General features: G+C 36.5%; 1 protein-coding gene across 5 annotated transcripts; it reads right to left on the bottom strand.

Annotated features, from left to right (window-relative positions):
- Window positions 1–5,590: 5,590 nt before the first annotated feature.
- Window positions 5,591–26,839, bottom strand: LOC106090921 (uncharacterized protein KIAA0930 homolog). Of its 5 annotated transcripts, none has more exons than XM_013257280.2 (9): window positions 26,064–26,839; window positions 22,665–22,831; window positions 22,154–22,435; window positions 17,813–17,953; window positions 17,572–17,753; window positions 17,266–17,513; window positions 7,895–9,571; window positions 7,614–7,763; window positions 5,591–5,674 (listed from the first exon to the last, which is right to left on the bottom strand). In XM_013257280.2, the coding sequence occupies exons 1-9, from the start codon at window positions 26,176–26,178 to the stop codon at window positions 5,634–5,636; spliced, it is 3,003 nt and encodes a 1,000-aa protein (XP_013112734.2). In that variant the 5' UTR covers window positions 26,179–26,839; the 3' UTR covers window positions 5,591–5,633. The 5 variants fall into 5 exon arrangements, with proteins under 5 accessions (XP_013112734.2, XP_013112735.2, XP_013112737.1 ...); XM_013257281.2 differs by having other exon boundaries at window positions 7,904–9,571; XM_013257283.2 differs by lacking the exon at window positions 7,895–9,571.
- Window positions 26,840–27,338: the final 499 nt, after the last annotated feature.

Here is a 27,338-nt window from a genome sequence, read left to right as displayed (position 1 = left end):
ACGACTGCTGACATCAAAGTGAGAATCACAGAGAGAGAGGGAGAGAGAGAAAGGAAGTGAGATGATGCTGATTGTGACACTTCGGGAAGATTCTCTGCATGTGGGTTGAGAAGATTTATTAATCTGCTTGGTGGTATATCAAAGTGTAACAAAGTGTATGTTGACAAACTTAAAAAAAAAATACGCGTTGGCAAAATTTCTATAAGAATTAAATTTAGATATAAAAAATAAATTTTTTTCATTTTTTGTAGAAATAAAATTTCTAATTTCTTGGCGTATAGTTGACCTTTTGGTATTTTTATGACTTACGTAATGATTTCGACTGCAGTTCAGACAAAACAAAGTGTTTTAGGGTGTTGTTTTAATTTATTTCCGATATTTCGGTTGACTTCGTCAAACCCGATATGATCCATTTGCAATCCCCAACGACCTACATCAATTTTAAGTATCTGTGCAAAATTTCAAGCGGCTAGTTTTACGCATTCGACCGATGTCGTGATTTCGACAGACGGACTGACATGACTAAATCGGCTCAGGACATCCAGACGGTCTAGAATATATATATTGTAGTTAATGGGTTCTTAGACGAATATTTCGTGGTGTTACAAACAGAATGACTAGATTAGTACACCCCCATCCTATGGTGGTGGGTATAAAAATCTGATTTGTTTGAAGGAAACAAAACATGAGGTCAAAAATGATAAAGGAACTAGTTCCTCTTGTGGAATGGAACTAAAAGAAACGATCCCTAAAATGAACTAAAAATGTCCACCTCTTTATAAAACAATTGATGAATATTTTAAGTATCGTCCACTAAATGGCAAATTATACGGGAAATCGATATAGGAAAATCCATAAAACAAACACTCGATACTGGAATTGATATTGACGCACTGAATCAACAATTTGCAGAACTCTAGTCCTACAATATCTGCCGCACGTTTAACACAACCAACAAGCCGTAGCACATATGTACGTTGAGCCTACCAACATGTTCGAACTTAACTGTGTTTCACCATCTGAAGTCCTTTCCTCCTGTCTTGGCGTCAAATCCAATGCTGTGGGATCTGACCCAAAATTCTTTAAGCTTCACTTACCATTCTTTCTTTCACATGTTACATACATCTTCAATACAATAATAACAACAAGCACGTTCCCTAATATATGGAAACACGCTAAGATTATTCCTACTGTGAAACCTAATAAAGAACATAGGCCAATAGCGATATTACCTTTCTTATCTAAAGTGTTTGAGAAAATTATCCACAAGCAGATAACCTATAATATTCATGACCAACACTTTCTGTTTGACCGTCAGTCAGGATTCAGATCTAACCACAGCTGTATCACAGCTCTAATAGATGTATCAGAAAATATCAGGACTAATATCGACTCCGGAGACATTACATTTCTAATTCTGTTGGATCACTCGGGGTGGAAATTGATTGATTTTCGGGACAAAGACCATGGGGTTATTTACCGATCATGCTATTATGGGACTCATATGGGAAATGTTTCTGAAAGTAGAGCAATCTTATATTTACTTTGATGGCCAAATGATCATCCCGAAATTCCCCCTAAACCCGAAATATTTACCAATACAGTAATATGGGGCTCAAATGAAAGGCATTTGGGAGCAGAGTAAAAATTTGCCCAGGAACCGAGCAGGGGCAAACTTTTCATACATCAATGAGCGCTTTCCGATTCAAGTTGAGTTTATCAACGATAAGGAGCCTTTTTTATAGCCGAGTCCGTACGGTGTGCCGCAGTACGACACCTCTTTGGGAGAATTTTTTACATGACCATGCATGGTATGGTACCTCGCAAAAGTCGCCAGCATTAAGAGGGGATAACCACCTCTTTAAATTTTGTCCGAAGTTCCGCCATGATTCGAACGCAGGCGTTCAGCGTCAAAGGCGGACATAGGCTACAGTAGCACGATATCCACATTCAGGGCGAAGTGTCCCCACCCTAAATAGATATTAGAGAGTTAAAGAAGGCGCAGCGGAGCGCCAGCTAGTCTGATATACAATCTAGTATTGCCTTGCTGAACGAGGACTTGCTTAATGTTCATGTATGCGCGAACAAAAATGGTTTAATCCTAGACCCTTTGAAGACAAAATGTCTTATAATAAGCAAATCAAAACTCGACCAGTCCCTAATTGATCATTGCATCGTATTGAATAACCAATTAATCACTGTTGTCATAGATGTAAACAATTTTGAAGTAATTTTCAATGATCGCCTTACATGGCACGACCACATAAAAATCGCTACATGGAAAATGTTTGGAATGCTCAGAATACTTTATGGAAGCCAATCTTTTACACCTCTACATATCAGAGCGCTATTAACACAAAACTTACCTAGTTCCGCAATTACTTTATGTATGCGAAATATTTGCATCTTGCGACAAAAAAAGTCATCATCGATTAAATGTGGCTTACAATGCCATCGTAAGATACGTTTACCGCCTGCGGCGGCAAGAGAGCACATCCCAGTATTCAAAAAAACTATACGAAGTTACTTTTGAGGGATCAAAGCTAGAGGACAGAGTGGCCTGGGGGTGTACATTGAAAACCCAGGGACTGACATCTGTTTTAGATTGCCTGACCATAATACGGTCCTGCAGGCGGAGATCCGGACGAAACGGTCGGTAGGACGGTGAAAATCTTATGGGGGGATCCAGATCGTGAGAAGACGAGGCTATTACTGAAAGGAAGCAAGAAGGAGGTCATTATAGCTATTGGTATCATAACGGGACACATAGGACTACGAGCTCACTTATGTAAAATCGGTACGGCAAGTGATAGCAAGTGTAGGGCATGCGGGGAGGGTGATGAGACGTTGGAGCATTTCCTTTGATATTGCCCGGTTTTCGCGTCCAACAGACACCGGCACTTAGGTGGAGACACAATACCAGACATGAACCAACTTAGGGGAGTGGCATTGAAAACAATTAAGGATTTTGAAAGTAGCACGGAATTCCTAACTTAAAAATTTCTTTTAAGAGGTTACTTTATAGTTTTAAGAGCCCACAACAAGCCGATTACTGGCTTAGGTGTCCATAGTGGCATGGGCGGATTAATATCTGCACCCTCTTTTCAACCTAACCTAACCTACTTTTGATAACCTACCTTTAAAAAATCAAAGTTCTAACATTTCCTCACAAACTCATATATATTATGCGGCCGAGGTATCTGTTTGATTACTTGCAATTTGCTCATTTCACCAGAGGAAAAAAATGATCATTCCACGGCACCGCGCCAAGATTTCTGAATGGCATATAAAAAATAATATGACATATAAAATAATATTTTGTCTTTTGTTTTGTTTTATTTTTAAAACATATACATTTTATTTAAAATAATAATTGTTTTTATTTTTCTTTTTATTGAAAGTATATATTATGTATATACGTAATTTATTTTTAATAAATTTGTGTGTCTTCTGTCTTGTCCCCTAGCATGATTTCTTACACTATAACATAATTATAAATATATATGTAGGTATGTATGTAAATACTAGCATTATATAAGTTGCTCGTTAATGGATTTTTAACAATGTGTCACATTAATTGTTTTTTGTTTTTGTTGTTTTTTTTTTTTGGTAATATTTGTTTTCGTGTCCCCGATAATCACTTAAAAAATTTCTATTTTATTGTATGGAATGGTATTATCAAAAGTTTTTGTTTTATTCTGATTTAAGGTATTTTGTTTTGTCTTTTGTTTTTCATTTTAATTTTATTTTGGCTTTTGTTTTCGAATTAAGAGGTAAATAGCCCAATAGAGTTTGATTTTTTGCTTATTTCTGCAGTAATGAGAAGTTAATGCATGTATGTGTGAATTTATACCAGTGTATAGGTGTGCCTATATACGTTTATTCTAAATAGTTGTTTAGGAATCATAGTTATAAATATGAAAAAAATATATGCTCGTATATGTATGTATGTATTGCATTTATTGTTATATGTTTTTGGTAATAAATAACATAAGCGCCAATTTGTTTATTTAAATAAAAAAAATAATAAATAAAATATGAATAAATTATTTTATATGTATAATAAAAATATCACTTTTTATAAGAAAAAACAAATACATATGAATCAGAATCAGGTTTACTGAAATCGAAAAAATTTTTTTTTGAAAATTATTTTTTAGAAATTAAAACTTGACATTTAACGATTAAAAATCAAATTTTCAAACTTATCAACAAAAACAAATTCTTCGATTTAATGAAACTTTTTTAATCATCATTTACATGGCAATCACACTTAACTTGACTTAACAGAATTGGAGAGAGTTATTTCGAGAAAGGGTAAAAGTTGGTTTGGATTTCAAAACTCTTGGAAGATTTTTTTTATAATTTCCAACTTTTGGACTGGGAAATTTTGTCCGTTCTTCAATTAAATTTAACATAAAAAAACATAAAATAGACCACTTTTTATAAATGTGGAAGAAGTAAAATCAAAACAGGGTTAAAGTAGAGTTTTAATTTCGTCAATACAATTTTTTTTACATAATACTTCAAATAAATTTTTTGAAGTAGGAAAATAAGAGCAAGGTTGTAATAGAGTTTGCAGTTTTTAAAGAAATTTTATATACTTTTTTGGTTTGTTCGGCTCGAGGTCATGAAAACAATTGTTAAAACACTGATGTTGTTGTTTTTGAAAATTGTGTTATTATTGAAAAATCCAATATTTCGAAAACCACCGGTTTTCTTTCTCAGGGAATTTCAATTATTCTTAACAATATCAAATAACTTTCTTTTAACAATGTAAAACTTATGCTTATACATTGTTAAAAGAAAGTCCTTTGATATTGTTAAGAATAATTGAAATTCCCTGAGGAAGAAAAACGGTGGTTTTCGAAATATTGGATTTTTAAATAATAACACAATTTTCAAAAACAACAACATTAGTTTTTTAACAATTGTTTTCATGACCTCGAGCCGAACAAACCTAAAAAGTATTAAATAAAATGGTCAACCATCACAACACAGCACATAAATTTTATATAATTTTTTCCAATCCCTTTTCTAATATAAACATTAAACATTTTTTTCTTCAATGATGATACATGCTTGATATTTTTAATACATAAATCACACTTATAAAGAAAAGAAATGAAGAAAAGTATAGAATTTCAAATTTGTAAATTGACATTTAAAATTGTTTTATAAAAATTTATTCAAAAATCCTTTAAATATTTATACAAATATATTGTTAAAAATTTGAGATTATAATGAATAACCAAATATGGTTACAAAAATATAGATTCGAAATGACAACAATCTTTAATTTTTTTTTCATAGAGAAAAATACAAATTTTACTCAATTTTAATTTTTAAAAATAAAAGAAAATTTTCATACATTTTACATACTCGTCTAATATTCAGATTACTTCTTCTTTACTATAATTCCAACAAAATAAATAATTTTTGATAAACAATAAAAAATTGTCATCATGAAAGTGTCCCTTGAAGCTGTTACTATTTCTGCATTTTATAGCTCTACTAGTGATATTTACTTTGCTTTTCCAGCACTAACATTTTCCCGATGACTTTCAAACAATTTGTTTATTTTTAAATATTTAATAAATATAAGAGAACAAACAAAAATATATAATTTAATACTAAAATGTTAATATAGGTGTTTCGCGATGATCCAGTAAATCTGCAAAGAAAAATTTTAAAAATTATAAAAATATTTCCGAAAAAAAGTTTTGTTAGAAAATTTTTTGACATTTCTCTTTTTAAGAAAATGTAGAAAAATTTTGTAAAATTTTATTTTTTCAGAAAACGTTCTTAATAATGGGGTACACAATAAATAGACTTAACAAATAAAATGGCGTTAACTTCGGCCGGGCCGAACTTTGAATACCCACCACCTTTCGTCATAATCCAGTGAAAAATGAATAATTTATGCCCCCATAGCAGCTTTATTGAAATATGGTCCCATTTGGACCAAATTCGACACGGATATTGAGTGGTATAATAAGTACAAGTCATTGTTCAATTTTGTATAACAAAATATAGGTCTTTTTGGCAGCCATATCTAAATATAGACCGATCTGAACCATATACGACACGGATGTTGAAAATCCTAACATAAGTCACTGTGTCAAATTTCAGCGAAATCGAACTATAAATGCGCTTTTTAGGGGTCCAAGACTTTAAATCGAGAGATCGGTGTATATGGCAGCTATATCCAAATCTGGGACGATATGGGCCAAATTGAAGAGGGATGTTGAAGGCCCTAAAACAACCCACTGTCCCAAATTTCGGCAAAATCGGACAATAAATGCCCCTTTTATGGGCCCAAAACCTTATATCGAGAGATCGGTCAATATGGCAGCTATACCTAAATCCGAACCGATCTGAGCCAAATTGAACAAGAATATTGAAGGGCCTAACACAACTCACTGTCCCAAATTTCGGCGAAATCGGACAATAAATGCGCCTTTTATGGGCCCAAAACCTTATATCGAGAGATCGGTCAATATGGCAGCTATATCCAAATCTGGAGCGAACTGGGCCAAATGGCAGAAAGTTATCGAAGAGCCTAACACAACTCACTGTCCCAAATTTCGGCGAAATCGGACGATAAATGCGCCTTTTATGGGCCCAAGACCTAAAATCGGATCGGTCAATATGGCAGCTATATCCAAATCTGGAGCGATCTGTGCCATATTGCAGAGAGATGTCGAGGGGCCCAACACAAATCACTGTCCCAAATTTCGGCGACATCGGACTATAAATGCGCCTTTAATGGGCCCAAAAACTTAAATCGAGTCATCGGTCTATATGACAGCTATATCCAAATCTGGACCGATCTGGGCCATATTGCAGAAAGTTGTCGAAGAGCCTAACACAACTCACTGCCTCAAATTTCAGCAAAATCGGTTAATAAATGTGGCTTTTATGGGCGTTAGACCCTAAATCGGCGGATCGGTCTACATGGGGGCTATATCAAGATATAGTCCGATATAGCCCATCTTCGAACTGAACCTGCTTGAGGACAAAAAAAGAAGCTGTGCAAAGTTTCAGCTCAATATCTCAATTTTTAAAGACTGTAGCCTGATTTCAACAGACAGACGGACGGACATGGCTAGATCGTTTTAGATTTTTAAGCTGATCAAGAATATATATACTTTAAAGGCTCGAAAATGGATATTTCGATGTGTTACAAACGGAATTACGAATACTTCGATGGCGGGTATAAAAATGTAAAAAAAATATTGCAAATGTTTTTTTTGTAGAAATTTGATTTCAAAAGGAAAGAACACTTTCAGCTCGGAATAGGCGAACCAAATTGTCCTCAGTTTAAGATATTTGACTGAAGTATCATTAACCAGTACAATATCTACCTCAAAGCCGCCATTTTTGTCCGATTTAGCTAAAATTTTACTCATAGTGTTCTGTTATGACCCTCAACAACTGTGCTTAGTACGGTCCGAATCGGTCTATAACCAGATATAGCTCCCATATTTTAGCAGATTCCATGGTGGTGGGTTCCCAAGATTCGGCCCGGCCAAACTTAGCACGCTTTTACTTGTTTTATTCTAGTCTTCTTAATATTTCATTTTTATAAAAATAAAAATTTCATAGTTTACCTTTAGCTATGCTCCACCAGGGCAGTGTAACATATGTGAGGAATGCATTCAATGGAGTGGATTGTTGCCGGCGATTTTCCTTCCAGAAATGAAAAGATTGTGCAAAGCCACGACTGGCCCACAAGGGGTTATAAGCGCCATCGTCTAATTCTAAAAAAAAAGAAAACAATGTTTTTTTCTTTAGGCAGAGAAACTAATATGTGTTTCATAGTTAACAGTATACAGTTTTCGCAATGAGAGTTATGGACTATGAACAGTTAGGATAACAACAAAATAACAACCATTTTCACCTTGCAGTGCCTTTTTGGACAGATCACACCAGTAATAAATATTGGTACCATCTGGTGTTCGCCTCTTGGGAACCATAGTCAAAGCGCGATTGTAGAAAGCCTGCATGGCTGCTGTACGTTTGGTGCGTGGTAGCGTCGCCGACATATTACCCATGTCCACCACATTGGCACTGGTCAACATGGGTGGCGACAGTAGAGGCGAGGTATTGCAGGAGGCCGAGGCTGAATTCAAATTGCCATTGCAGTCATTTAATGAAGAGGGACGTTTCGAAGGGCTTTCATTGTGCAGAGTGCTTGAGGAATTTGATGAATTATTATCCAGGGTATCCCCCGGCTCTTCCTTTTCAGCCAGTGGTGCTGTTTGCTGCAGCACCACTGTTTCTGTGTTGTTGGTGGTTTGTAATGGATGGCTGTCTGTGGTTACAGGTACACGAACACATTTTTCAAATTTATACGCTTGGCCAGTTTTGGAATCACCATTATCGCCTATGATGAGTTGGGACGAAGGTGACAAGGGTGTTGCTGGCTCTTCCACCACAGGCAACTCCTCTTTGCCACGCACCGTAATCATGGAATCGGTTTCAGTCAAAATAATCATTTTACTGCCTCCATCGGAGACATGAGATATATCACCACCATTCAGCGAGATGGCATCATCGGCTATTTCATATTCCTGGCAAGCATCAATAACCTCATCGGGTTTCATATCATTGGCGGCTGGTACTTCGCCACTGTTGCCATTGTCCACACACTCCTTCTTCTTCTGTTGCGAGTTGCTGGTCTTGCTTTTGTCATTGGTGGATGCCAATGAGCTGCTAGATGAACGATTGGCTCTTAGTTTTTTGGGAGAGACTTTGGCCAAAAGGCTGCTGGTTTTGGATATCTTTGATCGATCTTTGGGCGTATCCTTTTCCTTTTGATTTTCCTTTTCTTTGTCTTTGTCTTTCTCTTTGGCCTTGGGCTTTTCTTTTTTACTACTTGAGCCGAATTCCGGCCTTTTTCCTTTGCGGTCTGCCGTTGTCAGGGATGAGCAACGGGCAATGTTCGATATGGGGGTTTTGCGATCGGTGAATTTTAGACTTCCTCGTTTGGTCACCACCAATTCACTTTCGACACTCAATATTGTCTTGGGTTTCAGCTTTGATTTTTTATCCGGCATCTTGTTGAGACAAGCCGGCGTCTCATTGGCATAGTCATCGCAAGAGGGACAGTAAACCTGGGACATTTGGGGAGTGTTCTTGTCGGAGCCGCCACTTATCCAACGTTTCTTACACTTTTTACCACTCTTAAAACAGTTTCCGCCACATCCGGTGGTCTTGCCATTGGGCGAGGGTGAGGTCACATCCACAGCTTCGACGGCATCCTGTATGGGATTTGTATTGGGAGGGGATACGACAATTTGTTGGGCGGAGGGAATTATGTCTAAAGGGCCATTATTGTCCACCACATTCGTTGTCGTTTCTTTGGTAGCCGTTGTAGTAGTAGTAGTAGTCGTAGTAAGCAGTGGCGTTGCTTCTGTTTCTGCTTCCGTTTCCGTTTGCCGTACGGGCTTTGCTATGGTGGTATTGTTCTCAACCACATTTGAATCTATCTTTTGCTTTTGATATTCTTCACAATTGGGATTTGTGTGCAGTTTTGCCTCAGATGCCGAGAAAGCAGGACGCAGATCTACAAAGATATTGTACATCGGATCATTTGTAGTTTTATTTTGCTCATCTCATCTTTCAGTTTTAGTTTCAATTTAAACTAAACAAAGAAAAATTAAATAAAAAATCTTAGAAATTTATGCAACTAAAAAGTGAAAGTAAGAAATTTATAAAAAAAAAAACTTGGAAAACAAAAATATTTGCGCAAACCATAAGGAAATGTAATGCAGAGAAAAATGTTTGATTACGAGGCGTGGGTTAGGTGGTATAATGGCTGTATGGGAGGTGTTATGGAGACCCATGGCTGCCACAGTACTAAGTGGCATAGGGCATTAGTAGAGTATTCTATCTTTTTGAATTGTATCTTTATCCTATAGAAGTTGGTAGAAATCTGGGCCTGGGTTATTTGGAATCGCATGCAATGATTATGGGTTAATGTTTAGGTCATTACTGAATTGTTATAACAAAAACTTATATGTAAGTGAAATGGATATCTTCGGAGCAATGCAAGAGGGGGGGATGCTGCATAAACTACTTTATAATAAGTATGGTCTAAAAGTAGACTTCAAATGGATAATATTGCCTATATCGCATTTAAAACCCTTTAACCTATGACAGAAAGTCTTAGGGCTTAGTACTGCGCATTCTTTTGTTGGTTAGCGTTCTCTAAAAATTGCTGGGATGGCCTCACGAATCGAAAGAGTTATCGCACAATGGTCCAGGATCAGTATATTTTCGCACAAAAATCCATAAATTAAGGACTAAAGCTTTTTCAAGCCATTTTAAAGGCACAGGGAAACCTTTTCGAAAAAATTATCAAAATTTACCTCTTTTTGTATTTTACGAAGAAAAAGTATAACTTTTTTAGTTAAATTTGTTCACAGAAAAAATGTTTGTATTTGCCAAAAATTCCTTAGTTGCTTCTACCGTTTTGGGGCAGATAACAAAACCTACAACAAAAACACTCACTTTTATATCATCCACTACAGGATGCTCTCCCTTTGTTTAGTATGGGGTAAAATTTTGAATTATCGTCCACCAGACCACAATGCCATACCACATTTGGTGTCTAATTACTACGGTGGATGATGTGAAGAGCTATAATTTGGATCACATTGAGTAAAATCAAATATCCAAATTTTGAACCTTGTGTCGGGACATTTCCCACTTCCAAAAAAACAGTATGACATATAACAAGTCAAAGCGTGCTAAGTTCGGCCGGGCCGAATCTTATATACCCCACACCATAGATCACATTTGTCGAGTTCTTTTCCCGATATCTCTTTTTAGGCAAAAAAAGGACAAAAGAAAAGAATTGCTATAATATTGGAGCTATATCAAGTTATAGTCCGATTCGCACCATAATTGAATTGAATGTTGAAGACCACCGTAGCGCAGAGGTTAGCATGACCGCCTATGACGCTGAACGCCAGGGTTCGAATACTGGCGAGACCATCAGAAAAAATTTTCAGCGGTGGTTTCCCCTCCTAATGCTATGTATAACTTCTCTCCTAGGAGGTGTCGCACTGCGGGACGCCGTTCGGACTCGGCTATAAAAAGGAGGCCCCTTATCATTGAGCCTAAACTTAAATCGGACTGCACTCATTGATATGAGAGAAGTTTGCCCCTGTTCCTTAGTGGAATGTTCATGGGCAATGTTTTTGTTGAAGACCATAGTAGAAGTCATTGTGTAAAATTTCAGTCAATTCGAGTAAGAAGTGCGCGCTTTTGGGGCTCAAGAAGTAAAATAGAGAGATCGGTTTATATGGGAGCTGTATCAGGCTATAGACCGATTTAAACCATATTTGACAGGTACGTTGAAGATCATGGGAGAAGCCGTTGTACAAAAATTCAGCCAAATCGAATAATAATTAGATCCCAGATCGGTGGCAGCTATATCAGGTAATAAATCGATTTGAACCATTTTTGGCACAGTCCTAACAAAACGCGTCATGCGAAATTTCAGCCAAATGGATCGATTTAGACCACACTTAGCACAGTTGTTGGAAACCATAACTTAACACGTCGTGCAAATTTCAGCCAAATCGGGTAGGAATTGCGACTTCTAGAAGCTCAAGAAGTCAAGACCCCAGATATATTTATATGACAGCTATATCAGGTTATGGACCGATTTAAAGTCATAAGTCATAATAAAACACATGCAAAATTTCAGTCGAATCGGATAAGAATAGCGCCCTCTAGAGGCTCAAGAAGTCAAGACCCCAGATCGGTTTATATGGCAGCTATATCAAAAAATATACCGATATAGCCCATTTACAATCCCAACCGACCTACAGAAGAAATATTTGTGCCAAATTTCAAGCGGCTATCTTTACTCCTTCGAAATTTAGCGTGCTTTCGACAGACAGACGGACGGATATGGCTAGATCGTCTTAAAATGTCATGACGATCAAGAATATATATACTTTATGGGGTCTTAGACGAATATTTCGAGGAGTTACAAATCGAATGACGAAATTAGCATACCCCATCCTATGGGTATGACACATAATTTCGGTACCAACAATTTTGATTCCTAATTTTTGTAGAAAAAATTTCGATACAAATTTTTTATAGAAAAAATTTCGATACAAATTTTTTATAGAAAAAATTTTGATACAAATTTTTTATAGAAAAAATTTCGATACAAATTTTTTATAGAAAAAATTTCGATACAAATTCTTTTCAGAAAAAAATTTCGATACAAATTTTCTTCAAAACAAAATTTCGATACAAATTTTTTTCCAGAAAAAATTTCGATATAAATTTTTTTTCAAAAAAATTTCAATACAAATTTTTTATAGAAAAAATGTCGATACATATTTTTTTTATGGAAAAAATTTCGATACAAATTTTTTATAGAAAAAATTTCGATACAAATTTTTTATAGAAAAAATTTCGATACAAATTTTTTATAGAAAAAATTTCGATACAAATTTTTTATAGAAAAAATTGCGATACAAATTTTTTATAGAAAAAATTTCGATACAAATTTTTTATAGAAAAAATTTCGATACAAATTTTTTATAGAAAAAATTTCGATACAATTTTTTTAAAGAAAAAAATTTGATATCAAATTTGTTTTTGCCAAAATTTTTTAAGAAAAATTTCGGTGTCAAATTTGAAAAAAAAAATTCGGTACCAAATTTAAAAAAAATGTCGGTACCAAATTTAAAAAAAGAATCGGTACCAAATTTAAAAAAAAAGCTTCGGTACCAAACTCTTTAAGAAAAAGATCCGGTACCAAATTTAAAAAAAAAAAATCGGTGCCAATTTTTTTGGACAAATTTTGGTGGGAAAAATTTTTAAGGAAAAATGTTAAGCCAAATTATATTTTTAAAAGCTTTTGGTACCAATTTCTTTGAAAGAAAGAATTTCGACGCCAAATTCTTTTTTCTACCCACCACCATAGGATAGGACGTATATGCATTAAGTCATTCCGTTTGCAACGCATCGAAATATCCACTTCCGACTCTACAAAGTATATATATTTCGGATCATCGTAAAATTCTAAGGGGATTTAAAGACGTCCGTGTGTCTGTCCGTCTTTTAAAATTGAGATATTCTTTTTTTTCTATACGCAGGTTAAGTTCTTGAATAGGCCACATCGGACTATATTTGGATATAGCTGCCGTATAGACCCATTTTGGGTCTTATGCCTATAACAGGGGCATTTATTACCCGACTTCGCTGAAGTTTGGAACAGTGAATTGTATCAAAACTCCCAAAATCTGTTCCAAATATAGTCCAGACCGGGTTATATTTAGATATAGCTGCCATAGAGACCGATATTCAGCTTTAGGGTCTAAAGACTATTAAAGGCGCATTTATTCTCCGAATTTGTTGAAATTAGAAGCAGTGAGTTGCACTAGGGGCCTCGACATCAGAGCCGAATATGCTGTATATCGCACCAAATTTACATATAGCTTCCATATAGACCGATATGCGGATTTGCGGTCTTAAGCCTATAATATGCGCATTTATAACCCGATTTCGTTGAAATTCAGAACAGTGAGTTTTATTAGGCCCGTAGATATCCGAACAAAAAATGGTCCACATCGGAACATATTTGGATATAGCTCCCATATTGACCGATCTGTCGACTTTGGGTCTTAGATCTTAGGCCTATTACAGGCGCATTTATTACCCGACTTCGCTGAATTTTGAAAGTGTGAGTTGTATCAAGATTACCAACGTCTGTCCCGAAAATGGTGCAGATATTTAGATATCGCGATAGAGATTGATCTTCAGCTTTAGGGTCTAAAGACCATAAAATTCGCATTTTTTATACGATTTTGCTGAAATTTGAAACTGAGCTGCTTTAAGACTCCCGACATCCAAGCCAAATATGATCCAGATCGGATTATGTTTAGATATAGTTGTCATATAGATTGATCATCCGATTTAGTGCCTAATCATATAAGCGGCGCATTTATTACCAGATTTCACTGAAATTTGGAACTTTTATAGTATAGAGATTCTCGGCATATGAACCAAATATGATTAAGATCAGCCTATATTTGGATATTAATATGGACATAGTAGTATTATAAACAATTTGGATAAAAAATAATAAACAGCGGTGGGTACGAAAAATTCGGTTCGAAAAATTTAAGCGTTTTTACTTGTTAACAAGTAAAAGCGTGTTAAGTTCGCCCGGGCCGAATCCTATATACCAGCGACAATGGTTCGCATTTGGCAAGTTCTTTGTTATAGTTTCTTTTCATAGGTAAAAAACGATAAAGAATAAGAATTGCTATGCAATTGGAGCTATACCAGGTTATGAACCGATTCGCACCATACTAGGTTTTGGATGTTGGATGTTGTAGAAGTCATTGTTCAAAGTTTCCACCAAATCGAGTAAGAATTGCGCCCAATAGGTACTCAAGAACTAAAATCGGGAGATCGGTTTACATATATGGGAGCTATATCGGACCATATTTGGCACGAATGTTGAAGGTCGCATGGGAAGTCATTGTACAACAATTCAGCCAAATAGTATAAGAAATGCGTTCTCGTGAGGCTCAAGAAGTATAATCTGGAGATCGGGTTATATGGGAGCTATACTAGGTTATGAACCCATATTTGGCATGGTGGTTGGAAGTCAAAACAAAACACTTCATGCTAAATTTCAGCCAAATCCTCTAAAAGTTCAAGAAGACAATATCCGAGACTGGTTTATATGGGAGCTATATCAGGTTATGAATCGCTTTGAACCATACTTGGCATAGTGGTTGGAAGTCAAAACAAAACATTTCATGCAAAATCTCTGCTAAATCGGATAATAATTGCGCCCTCTAGAAGTTCAAGATCCGAGAAAGGTTTATACGGGAGCTATGCCAGGTTATGAACCGATTTAGATCATATCAAAACGATCAAGAATAAATTTATTTTGTTGGGTCTCATATCAATATTTCGATGGGAAGGCTATAAAAAAATGTCGGTGAAAACATTTTTTAAAGAAAATAATATGGTGAAAAAAAATTTTTTTTGAAAAAATTTCGATCCCAATCTTTTTTTTTAGAAAAATTTCGGTACAAGATTTTTTTAGAAAAAATGTCTGTTAAAAATTTGTTATAGAAAAATTGCGGTGCAAAATTTGTTTAAAAAAAAGTCAGTGTCAATTTTTTTTAGAAAAAAATTGGGTGCCATATTTTTTTATCCAACTTTTTTTAAGAAAGAATTTTTGTGGCAATTTTTTTTAAAAAAAATTTTGGTCCCAAACTTTTTTTGAAAAAATTTCAGTGCCAGTTTGCAGAAAAATTTTCGGTACCTAATTTTTTTATAGAAAAATTTTGGTACAAAGTTTTTTTAACCGAAAAATTTCGGTACAAAGTTTGGTACCAAATTTTTATATAGGAACAATTTTGGTTCCAAATTTTTTATAGAAAAAATGTTGATACCAAATTTTTTTCAGAAAAATTTTGGTACTAAATTTTTTTTAGGAAAAATTTTGATACCAATTTTTTTTAGAATAATTTTGGTACTAAATTTTTTTTAGAAAAAATTTTGATACCATTTTTTTTTTGTAGAAAAATTTGGGTATTAAATTTTTTAATAGAAAAAATTGGCTTTTTATAGAAAAAAATTTGGTAGAAAATTTTTGAAAAAAATATTCTCACAATTTAATAAAAATTGAAAAAATTTATTGAAATTGTGAAAAATTTTGATAAGCTGATTTTTTAGAAGAATCGATTGGTTAAAATTTTCTATGACAACAAAGTTTCTTTGTATTTATAAATCCTGGCAAAGGGTTCGTTATATGGGTTCGTATATGATCATAGACCGTACTTGGATGTAATGAATATGTTTGCGAATTCCCATCTTTAAATTTTAAAGAATATATTTGCAATTATTCTTCGCAGGAAATCCTTGTTACAAATTATTGATTTTGTATTTTATAGGGAGGAGTACATGTCTGTTTGTGTCCATGAGTGTTTGTGCATTTTTTTTTATCATTTTAAATCACACCAACAATTTCGTACACATCAAAAATATTTCTTTATATACTGATTATAGCTGTTTATAAACAATATGTTTTTTAACTTTAAATTTTTAAAGTAAATATGTTGAAATAAAAAATTGTAAAAGAAATCTACAAGAAAATAAAAAAATAAAATATAGAAAAATAACAAAAAAATTCATTTGCACTTTAGCTAAAAAAATATTTAATTAACATAAAGTAAAAATATATCATCATAGAGTATAAAAAAGATTGGGGATGGGATATAAAACAAATAAAATTAAAAAAATACAGAGTTCATATGCAATACAAATAAAATCTCTTTAGGAATCTTTAAGAGATCGATTTACAGATAAAGATGAATCCTCCTGCTTTCTCGGCAAAATCTATAAAAGACTGGTTTGTATTTTTTAAAGGGTAAGGTTAACGGGGTTTGTTGCATTTGAAAAAAATATTTGTTTTTACAAAATTTCTTAAAGAAATTTGAAAATTACAGGTGACGAGTTGGATATACAATACATTACATAAGTATTTATAAGTTGTGTGTGTGTGTGTGTTAGTGGGAGTGTCTGGCGTTTCGTTTCACTGCTTGGTTGTTATTTTCATTTTTGTTTTCATATAGGGATAGGAAAAAAATTTAAATATGTTTCTTCTTCTGGATAAAAGAGGACAATAAAATCATTAAGGAAAACAAACCAACAATCTTTACAAAAGCAGCAAACGGCAAATGCAAAATAAAATGTATCTTGACTCGTATGATATTTTCATAGAAAAATAAACAGAACAAGCTGAACAGAATTTTAAAAGACAAGAATATTGAAATATTTTTGTATAAGAAACATTATGAAAGTGATGAAGCAGAATAACTATAACAAATTATTTATATTTACAAAAACAAAATTAGGTGATCCAACTTAAAAAAAAAAACAACGTGCACTTAACATTCAACTAAAGTGAAATGTTGCAATTTGTGTAAAGTTTTTAGTACAAATAGGTGGAAATTGTCTTTAAGGTGTTTAAAAAATGTACTCCTAAATATTTGTTATGGTGACAATGGGTATGGTGATGATTGACGTTTTTTTTTTATATAAAAAAAGCATATATATAAAATTTTACTCTTTAGACCTCTAAAAATGTTTAGGCTTTTCCATATACGAAAAAAAAAACAATATGCAAAACAATTATTTAAAAAATATAAAGCATATATTGAGATTGGAAAAAAATGTCTTAGTATGAAACTGTGAAATAATTACCATCTCTCAAATCGCCAGCTTCAATTTCCGATACTTCATTGGCCAGAGAGTCAAGGCCTTCATTTTCAGAACGTGCTTTGGCACCTGCTGTGCCAGCCCCCGATTCCGAGGAGGTTTTTGTGCGCCAAGCATAACGTGAGAAGTTATTCAAATTAGCACTGGGATCACTGAGGCGTCGCTGATGACGATATGTGCAATAGTCATCATTTTCCTCTTCCCATTCATCCCACATATCGGTGGCACAGAAACTGTAGACAAATTTTTAGAAATAAAAAAATGCTTTACACTTAATGGCAAATTAGATACCCTGGTTCACTGGTGGGCGTTTCCACTCCCGACCCTTTGGGCTTGGTTACCGCCATTTCAGCATGACCTTTACCCTGGGGACCCTTCATGCGTACAAATTCACAGCGTGTTTGCACTCCAGCACCACTACTAAATAAGCCAAAGGACATGCGTTGAGCTACTTTAGAACTTAAACTAGATTGCTGAAAAGAACATGAATTATTTTTAAATCAATGTTAACAGGTCGCAAAAGAAAACTTACCCTTGAATCGTAAACTTTTTTCAAAGCATCATAACGTATGGAACCTAGAAATATGACACCCTGTACCGCACCATCTTTGTCATTTGCCACCAACTCAACGCAGACCATTTCACCATCTCTAACTAGAATATCACTGAAAACCTTTGAAAAGAAATACAAAAAAAAGGAATAAAAAATTCAGCAAAACCAAGAAAGAAGGTAAAAGTAGTAAAAATGAAAAAAAAAATGGGGGCGGACCGAATCTTAGAAAACAACCACCATGGATTCTACTTTGTTAAGGGGCATATGTGTCATTCACTTCTAAATTAATCAAAAGTTGAAGTTTCTGAGGGCCGTAGAGGACTAATCGGAGGATCGGTTTATATGGGATCTACATACCGTTATACTCCCATTTGGACCGTACTTGGCACGGTCATAATAAAAACAAGAAGTCAAGACACAATAGCGGTTTATTTGGCAGCTACATCAAAAAATGAACCGATTTGAACCATATTTAGTGTTGGAAGTGATACCAAAACACCACATGCAAATGTCAGTCAAATCGGACGAAAATTGGGCCCTCCAGAGGCTATATCAAAACATGGACGATTTACAACCCTAACCGACTACACTAATAAAAAGTATTTGTGCAAAATTTCAAGCGGCTTCCATCGAAAGTTAGCGTGCTTTCGACAGACAGACGGACGGGCATGGATAGATCGTCTTAAAATGACATGACGATCAAGAATATATATACTGTATGGGGTCTCAGGCGCATATTTCGAGGTGTTACAAACAGCATGACGAAATTAGTATACCCCCATCCTATGGTAGAGGAAGTAACTTTGAAGGACCATTTTATATGGGAGCTATATGATGATGACTATGAGCTCCACATAGGTTAGAGCTCTGAGCTCCGATTTGTGTGGTGTTCGTTGTCAAATCGAGAAGCTCAGCTGGGAGCTAACGGGCGCTCCACATGTTGATGATAGTGAAATGCTTCGTCTACGGACTAGTTGCAATTGCAGTTGTGGACAATTGACAATATCGAGTGGAGAGTCTCAAGGAGGGGGCTGGCGGCATCAGCTATTGCGTAAATTCGTAGTGTCTGTGATACTCGATATAACAAGGCGATTTATTGGCGTCTTTAAAAAATCAAAGGCCACAACGTTCTCAAGTCGGTGGATCCTATGAACCGGAATGAGCTTGCTCACCTCCAGAGCTTGACCTCTACATACCAATGTGGCTACAACAACAACAAAAACCAACAGGATACATTAACAAAAATTATCTGCGCGAGATTTCTAGTGAACATCTTTATTCGTTTGACCGCTATGGCAATTTTCATTGACGGACGGACATACGCATGAAGAGACGGACGTAGGGATATGGCTGGATCAATTTATCCGGTCACAAATCGATATTTTCAAAATATAACAAACGAAATAACTAGCTTAGCAAAGCCCCATGGTGGGTACAAAAGTAGTTAACAATTTCTAAAGTTTGGCCAGGCACATTTTGATGAGAGCCAAATTGGGTCGTATTTTTCAAATTATTTAGACCGTCGTATTTATCGAATTATTTGAAGACCACCGTAGCGCAGAGATTGGCATGTCCGCCTATGACGCTGAACGCCAGAGTTCAAATTCTGACGAGAACATCAGAAAAAAAAAACGTCTGCGATGGTTATCCTCTCCTAATGCTGGCGACATTTGTGAGTTACGTTGCCAAGTAAAAACGTCTCCCCAAAGAGGTGTCGCATTACGGCACACCGTTCGGACTCGTCTATAAAAAGGAGGCCTCTTATCATTGAGCAAAAACTTGAAAGGGGCAGCACTCATTAATGTGTGGCAGGTTTGGCACTATTCCTTAGTGGAATGTTCATGGGCAAATTTTTTATAGGCAGAAACTAAAATGGTACAGGAGCAGGTACTGTATTAAGTACATGATACTGAATTTAGTACAAGGTACTGTGTTAAGTAATGGTACTGAATTTAGTACCCTTTACTGTATTTAGTACCTGGTACTGTATTTGGTACCTGGTATTGTAGTTAGTTCCCGGAATAGTATATAGCACTTGGTACTACTTTAAGTACCCGGTACTTTATTTATTTCTTGGTACTATTTTTAATACCAGATACTTTATTTTGTAACTGGTACTTTTTTGTGCCTGGTACTTTATTTTGTACCTGGTACTTTCTATTGTACCTGGTACTTTATTTTGTCCCTGGTACAGCTATTAGTACCTGGTACTGCTTTTAGTAGCCGGCACTTCATTTAGTATTTGTCACTTTATTGAGTACCTGGTAATTTTTTAGTCAGAACGAGGTATTTTTTGATTCCGAGGTACTTTTTTGGTACAATGTATATTTTTGTTTGGGCCATTTCATAGGCAGAAACTAAAATGGTACAGTACCTGGTACTCTATTAAGCACCGGGTACTGTGTTAAGTACCTGGACCTTAAGGTCGATCCAGTACGTACAACCGGCTGCCATGGGATTGACTTTTTAAGTATTAAGTATTTTCTTTAGTACTTAGTTCTTTTTTAGTACCAGTTACTTTTTAGTACCAGCTACTTTGTAGCACCAGGTACTTTTTAAGGGCCAGTTACCTTTTTAGTACCAGGTACTTTTTAAGGATCAGGTGTTTTTTTAGTACAAGGTATAGTTTTCTTAGAAAGTGGTACTTTTATAGTCCGAGGTACTTTATTTAGCAGCTGGTTCCTCATTTTGAACTGGTACTTTACATAGTATGATGAACTTTTTTATTACATGTTACAATATTTAGTGATCGCACCGGTGGCAGCGTTGTAGCGTGCTCGTATTAATAGTACGGTGTTGTGGGTTCGATTCCCACCAGAGGCCTGGTCTGTCACTACCGTGGTATCACAATGAACTAAACTTGTTTAATTGAGTTTGTTAGAAAATAGACTGCCACTCTTACCTAACTTACGGTATTAAGTACCAGATACCTTATTTAGTGCCAGGTACAGTATTTCGTACCAGTTACTTTTTTAAGTACCTAGTACTTTATTTAGTACCCGTCGAGATATTTAGTATCTGTTACTTTTTTAGTCTAGGCACTTTTTTAGTCCTGGTATTTTATTTAGTAAAAGGTACTTTATTAAGTACCATGAACTTTATTTAATTCCTGATATAGCAGAGAGTTGTACACTGAGTCGACTGCCCTTGCCTACAGAGGACTTCGTCTATCCGCTATATACAACCGGCCATGGGATTGACTTTATTTAGTAATGTTGTTATTATAGCCACATTTTTATGTGGATGTGGCGTCCTCGTCAAGCTCCTGTAGGTAAGCAAACTCGTTCCAAAGGACCGATCGCCACGGGAAGAGGGTGGCTATTCAGATTCTGAATGACATATCGCCGGGCGACACCACTTTGCGGAGAAGTTTTTACATGGCTTCTACGCAATGTAAACATGGCAAAGTACCTCATAAATGTCGCCAGCATTGGGAGGGAATAATCACCGTTGAAAATGTTTTCTGATATTCTCGCCAGGCTCCGAATACAGTCGTTCAGACGGAAATGATAGCCTCTGCGCCACGGTGGCTCGCATATAATGGTAGATGGAATTCAATGCAACATCGTCCGATGTTCCGGAGGCCACCGTAGCGCAGAGGTTAGCATGTCCGCCTATGATGCTGAACGGCTGGGTTCGAATCCTGGCGAGACCATCTGAAAAAATTTTCAGCGGAGGTTTTCCCCTCCTAATGCTGGCAACATTTGTGAGGTACTATGCCAAGTAAAACTTCTCTCCAAAGAGGTATCGCACTGTGGCACGCCGTTCTGACTCGGCTATAAAAGGAGGCCCCATATCATAAAAAACTTGAATCGGACTGCACTCATTGATATGTGAGAAGTTTGCCCCTGTTCCTTAGTGGAATGTTCATGGGCAAAATTTGTATTTGCATCATCCGATGTTCCACTTCATGTATGGTGGTAATATCACCCTCTTTAGCCGTTTGTACGTATACGGAACCTCTTCTGTAAGATTTTGTACATATTCGCAAATCATCGTCCTTAATCGTTTGCGGGAATCATTAACATAGAGGGGTTAATTTTTCTCTTTTTCGTTTTTTTCAAAGATTACTCGCTTGACGCCTAAACTATGTATCCACAATCCCATGGCAGCCGATTGTACGTACCGGATTGACCCGTTGAGATTCCTCATAGGCAAAAGCTGCCGCCTCAGTGTACAACACACGGGTACAACAACAACAACCATGTATCCAACTTTGTATCTGAAGCTAGCGTCACATGTTAGCCCTCTTGTCTTCATACAATTTTACCCAATTCCTAACCACGCATTCTCACCCTTTTTTTCATAAAATTCTCTCACCTCATCAAAATTATCAACCATAAAACATATGTGCGGATACGTTATCTCTTCACCTTCGCCTTTGGTATCCATTTTTCTACGGCTTGGTGAGGCATAAACACGCTGAGAATGTCTTCGCAACACTTGCAGCTCTTTGGGTGATGTTCGTGTGCATATGGCCAATGTTAGTGTGTAATCGAATTGATGAATTATCATGTTTAGGTAAACGGTTTCTTCCCAATCCACATCAGGGTCACCAATGGGCAATTTACGTGAGTCCTTGCGGAAAACATCGACTTCAGTCTGGAAAATAGAAAAACAAACAAAAATGAATAGAAATTAAAAAACAAAAATTTATTGCAAATTATTTAAAAGAATTATTAAAGGCCAAATCTACTTCAAACTTGGAATAGGATTTAAAACTTTCTAACATTACATAAAATATTATTTTACATTTATTGTATAAGAGCTTCTGTATATTGGAAAAGGGCTTTAGTGTTATTTATGCCCTTTATTTTAAATTTTTACTTACCTCATATTTTGGCATATGTCGGGAAGAGCTTTTAACATGTTTCTTACGTACAAAAAATAATAAATCATCGGAGTCAATACTATGCACCGGTTCGGATTGAAATAAGAAATGCCGAACAAATAAATCGGTCCAATAGGTGGTACCTTGTAGGACAACGAAACCGCTATCTGAAATGAAAAGATTTGGTTAACATTTGGAAACAAAAAATTATAAAATGGACATCTTCTTTGCTTAACATTGTATAAGAAATGGCCGTAGAATATATAAAGAAAGGAATTTACACCAGGGCTGGTTGTCAAAATCATGGTCACGAGAACTTTGCCAAAAAAACCATTCTAAAATCATCACCGCTGCCACAAAAAGCCTAACTACGATCAACCGGGTGCGTCCACAGGTTGTGAATAGTGGATTGCTTCATACGGAGTAACTGCAACGGCAGTGGTGGACAATCAGCGGCATCGAGCTGGGAGCCTCATATGACAAGGCGAGCTATTAGCGTCTTTAAATAACCAATGGTCACTCTGTGCTCGCGGCGGTCGGTCCTTTCGATCGGAATACATTTGCTCACCCATAGGAGCGTGACGAGGATCGCCACCTCCATATGAAAATATGGCTACAACAGCAACAACAACGGAACAAGAATGCTAATGCTCAAACATCCAGGCGGACATGCTAACCTATGCGCTACGGTGGCCTCTAGATGATATGGGGAGTAAAATACCTGATAAAAATGCAAATTTTGCCCACGAACATTCCAAAAAGGAACAGGGACAAACTTCTCACATATCAATTAGTGCAGTCCGATTCAAGTTTAAGCTCAATGATAAGGGAGAGAAGTTTACCATGGCATAGTACCTCACAAATTAGGAGGGGAAAACCTGATAGACATGCTCAATATTACCATTTAAAAGCTAGTAATACCTGGGATATGGAAAATGGGTCAACTGGAGAGATGAAGGAGAATCTATAGATTGATTTCTATTCCCGATTTTAAAGGCACAGCACAGCACGATAGTAGCATTTACCGCCATCACCACATATATCAACTACGGCATGAGCGATAAAATGCTCTGTGATTAAAATGTTCTCGTATCCCTTAACCTTTCACAGGTATTTGAGGTGTCAATCACACCATATGCTTTAATGAGTCTGATCCCTCGAACTCAAGTCGAAGTCCCGTATAGTATAACAGGGAGAGTCCAAGTGAATGTTCTCACCCCGATCCAGTTCAAGGCGTTGCAAATTTTTTTTAGAAGTCGCAACTTGGCAATCTCTCCCACGAGATCGTTAGCCACACTATTCACCACCTGAACGAATGAGGTTTCATAGTCGATGGACAAAGAATTAGAAGACTAGAGGAACCTATGGGTGAACCCCGACAGCCTCTTCTCATCAGCAGCGCATACTGCTGCACTCTGTGATAAGACAAGAAACGGGATAATCCCAAGGCAGCCGGTTGTACGTACCGGATTGACCCGATGAAGTCCTTCATCGGCAAGGGCTGCCGCCTCAGTGTACAACACACTGCTACAACAACAATAAGAAACGGAAATAAAATCCTCAAATTTTTGGCAGCCAGCACTTGGAGTATGGACGAAGAGATTGGCTGACTAGCAATGAATTATGCAGCAGCATCATGGACCGCTGGAGTGAGCAGTACGCAATGGAAAACCAATATACCTTTTAAAACGCAGCTCGTAGGACCATCACGGTATACCTAAACATGAGGAAATCAAGATCCGGCAGGGGATAACTATGAACACCACACAGGTTGGAACTTTGAGCTCCGATCTGTGTGGTTGTTGTTGTTGTTGTTGTAGCAGTGTGTTTTACACCGAGACGGCAGCCCTTGCCGATGGAGGATTCCATCGGGTCAATCCGGTACGTACAACCGGCTGCCATGGGATTGATCTGTGTGGTGATAATATGTAGTTATCACGAGAAGCTCAGCTGAGAGCTACCGGATTAGTCCACAGGTTGCGGATGGTGGTAGCTGCCACTGCAGTCGCGGACAAACAGCGGCATCGAGTAAAGAGTCACAGTGAGAGGCCGGGCGGCACAGGCTCTTGCTTAAATACTGAGTGCCTATGACGCTCGATATGACAAGGCGATTTTTTTTGGCCTTTAAATATCCCATGGCCATCACGTTTTTGCAGCGATCGGTCCTATGGACCGTAACGGGCTTACTCATGTTTAGGAGTTTGACAAGTATCGCTTCCATGCAATGTGGCTACAACAACAACAATATCCTCAATGGAGCCTCGTTGGAGAATTTACATTCGCCGAGCATCAGCATGTATTTCGAAGACTGCATTGCACCGTAGCGCAGAGGTTAGCATGTCCGCATATGACGCTGAACGCCTGGCTTCGAATCCTGGAAAGAACATCAGAAGAAAATTTCGGCGGTGGTTATTCCCTACTAATGCTGACGATATTTGTGAGGCTCTATGCCATGTAATGATTTCTCCCCACACCATTCGAACTCGGCTTTAAAAGGAGGTCCCTTAGCATTGAGCTTAAACTTGAATCGGACAGCACTGGGCCAATCGAAAGCATTCGGCACGGTCAGCCACTCCAAACTTTTGAGGGCATCGCCAAAACGTCCCTCCAGCCTTGCCTGGATCGCTGGGTCGCGAATTATTTGTGTCGTCGCCAGTCATTTGTGAAATTTAGGGATAAGAAGTCGAAACACCGTAGAGTGAAACATGGAGTTTACCAAGGGGTAAACAGTGCCGACATCTCCGGCACTGTTTAACCTCTACCTATCGCTCATTCCAAAGAGACTAGTTATGCTGTATAACCCAATATTTTGTTTTAAATAATTGATCAATTTACATACCTAACTACAAACGTCAGTCATTGATGGTCAGTCTACCAAATCGAATTAGTCATACTAGATACCCATGTACGTTTTTAATTTCTATTCATATAATGTGGCGAAGGCTTTATAGACAGCAAAGAAAATTCTAGTCCACATAGTCAAAGTTAACGTTTAGAAAAAAACGTAAAAGGACAACCATTTTAGTTGATGTTATCAAAGTTTTGCAAACTGCATACCAACCAACAACAATGAGGATGGTAATCAAAACAAAAACAAGAACGCAATAAAAAGCCGCTTCAGCAGCAATGAAGCCACCCTTAAGAAGGGAGTACCTGAAAACCAAATGAGAACAGAGTGCTTGACGAAACCTTGAAATGAGGGGTGAACACTAGAAACCATTGATAAGGAAAGGAGAATGCCAGAAAGTGGGTGTTTGTGAATGTAAGAGACTGAAGAAGAATACCTTTTGCGAATAATCGATAAAATATAAATATAGACAAAAATTTTCCACATAGATTTCTTTAAATGAATTAAAGAATTTGCGAAACTAATTGCATTAAAGGTGATTACAGACTTACCATCTTTGAGCAATTGTCTCATTTCTTTATTCCTTTGAAAATTGATATCCTCCAGCAATTGTTGCAAAGGTGTCTGTGGACGGAGCAAAGCTCCAGCGGCACTGGCTAGGGACATATTTAATGAAGTCGATGAAGATGCCTAGACGTCAAATCCCTGGGATATCCAAATCCAATCAAGATTTTCCCTAGCAGGCACCAAAGATGAGGCAATGAATCCTTAAGGGTTATCCAGTACCTTAGGGGGATTTTTGTTCAAGGTTTTCAGCAATTCAAATAAGGTCACCACATTTTTATAAGATGGGTAGTTTGTGAGTTTAAGTTCTGGTGTTTATAGAATTCTTTTAAACATTTTGAAAAATTTATGAAAATATTTTTTTTTTTGGTAATAAAACCCCGTCTGCACTGTTCACTTTTCTTTGTTAAATGATGTTGCTTTCCATGTAACCTATTCCCTGTGTGGTTCTATGAAAAAGTTCTCTACATTCATTGTTGAATGGGGGTTAAAAAGCTCCGGCAGTATGTTTTTAAGGGTAGCAATTTTTGACAACATTCATGGTTTTGACATTTGCACTTTTCATTGTTGTTGGCCGAAATGCGCAAAATCCATGTAAATGTTTTGTAAACAAAACATTTGAATGTTTCAGGGCATACAATTTTAATTGTGATTTTTAAGAACGATGATTCATTTGGTTTTATATTTATATGTGCAATTTTTGGGTTTTTCCAGGCTTTGTCTCCTCAAGGTTCTATTGCGAAATTACTCTTTGCTACCAAACTCCCCCAACTTGCACAAATAAAAATAACAAAAATCAGCTGTTGGCAATTGTCTTTGTTTTTCGATTTTCGATAGTTCGATAGAAATTAACTAAAATATCGATAAGTGAGCTCTACTTGTTTTATTATAAGTAGTTAGTGATTTTGCACAACGCCGACACGTTATACTTTACGTTATGTCAGGCAATTGATTGGTGTATGTTTATCTTAGACACCAACCAGCAACGGCTGTAGTTTCAATTATGGCCGCAAATTTAAATAAGTTCTCATGGTAAGCAAAAAGTAACTGACTAAAAAAAGTAAAAAATTTATAATAATAAACTAAAAAATGTCTGTAGGTGAGCAAGTTCGTTGCGGTCCAAAGGACAGTCCGTCGCGGGAACAGGGCGCCTTGACTAATTCCGTCCAGAGATGGGAGTCATAACTCTTGTTTCTTACATTGCGGAGTAAAATTGTAAATGACAACATCGGTAAGGTGGCTTATGGCAAATATAGTCTAAA

This window comes from Stomoxys calcitrans, chromosome 5, assembly GCF_963082655.1.
Source record: "Stomoxys calcitrans chromosome 5, idStoCalc2.1, whole genome shotgun sequence".
NCBI lineage: Eukaryota > Metazoa > Arthropoda > Insecta > Diptera > Muscidae > Stomoxys > Stomoxys calcitrans.
The sequence above is the reverse complement of the archived record's forward strand: the minus strand, read 5'-3'. Positions and strand labels throughout refer to the sequence as shown.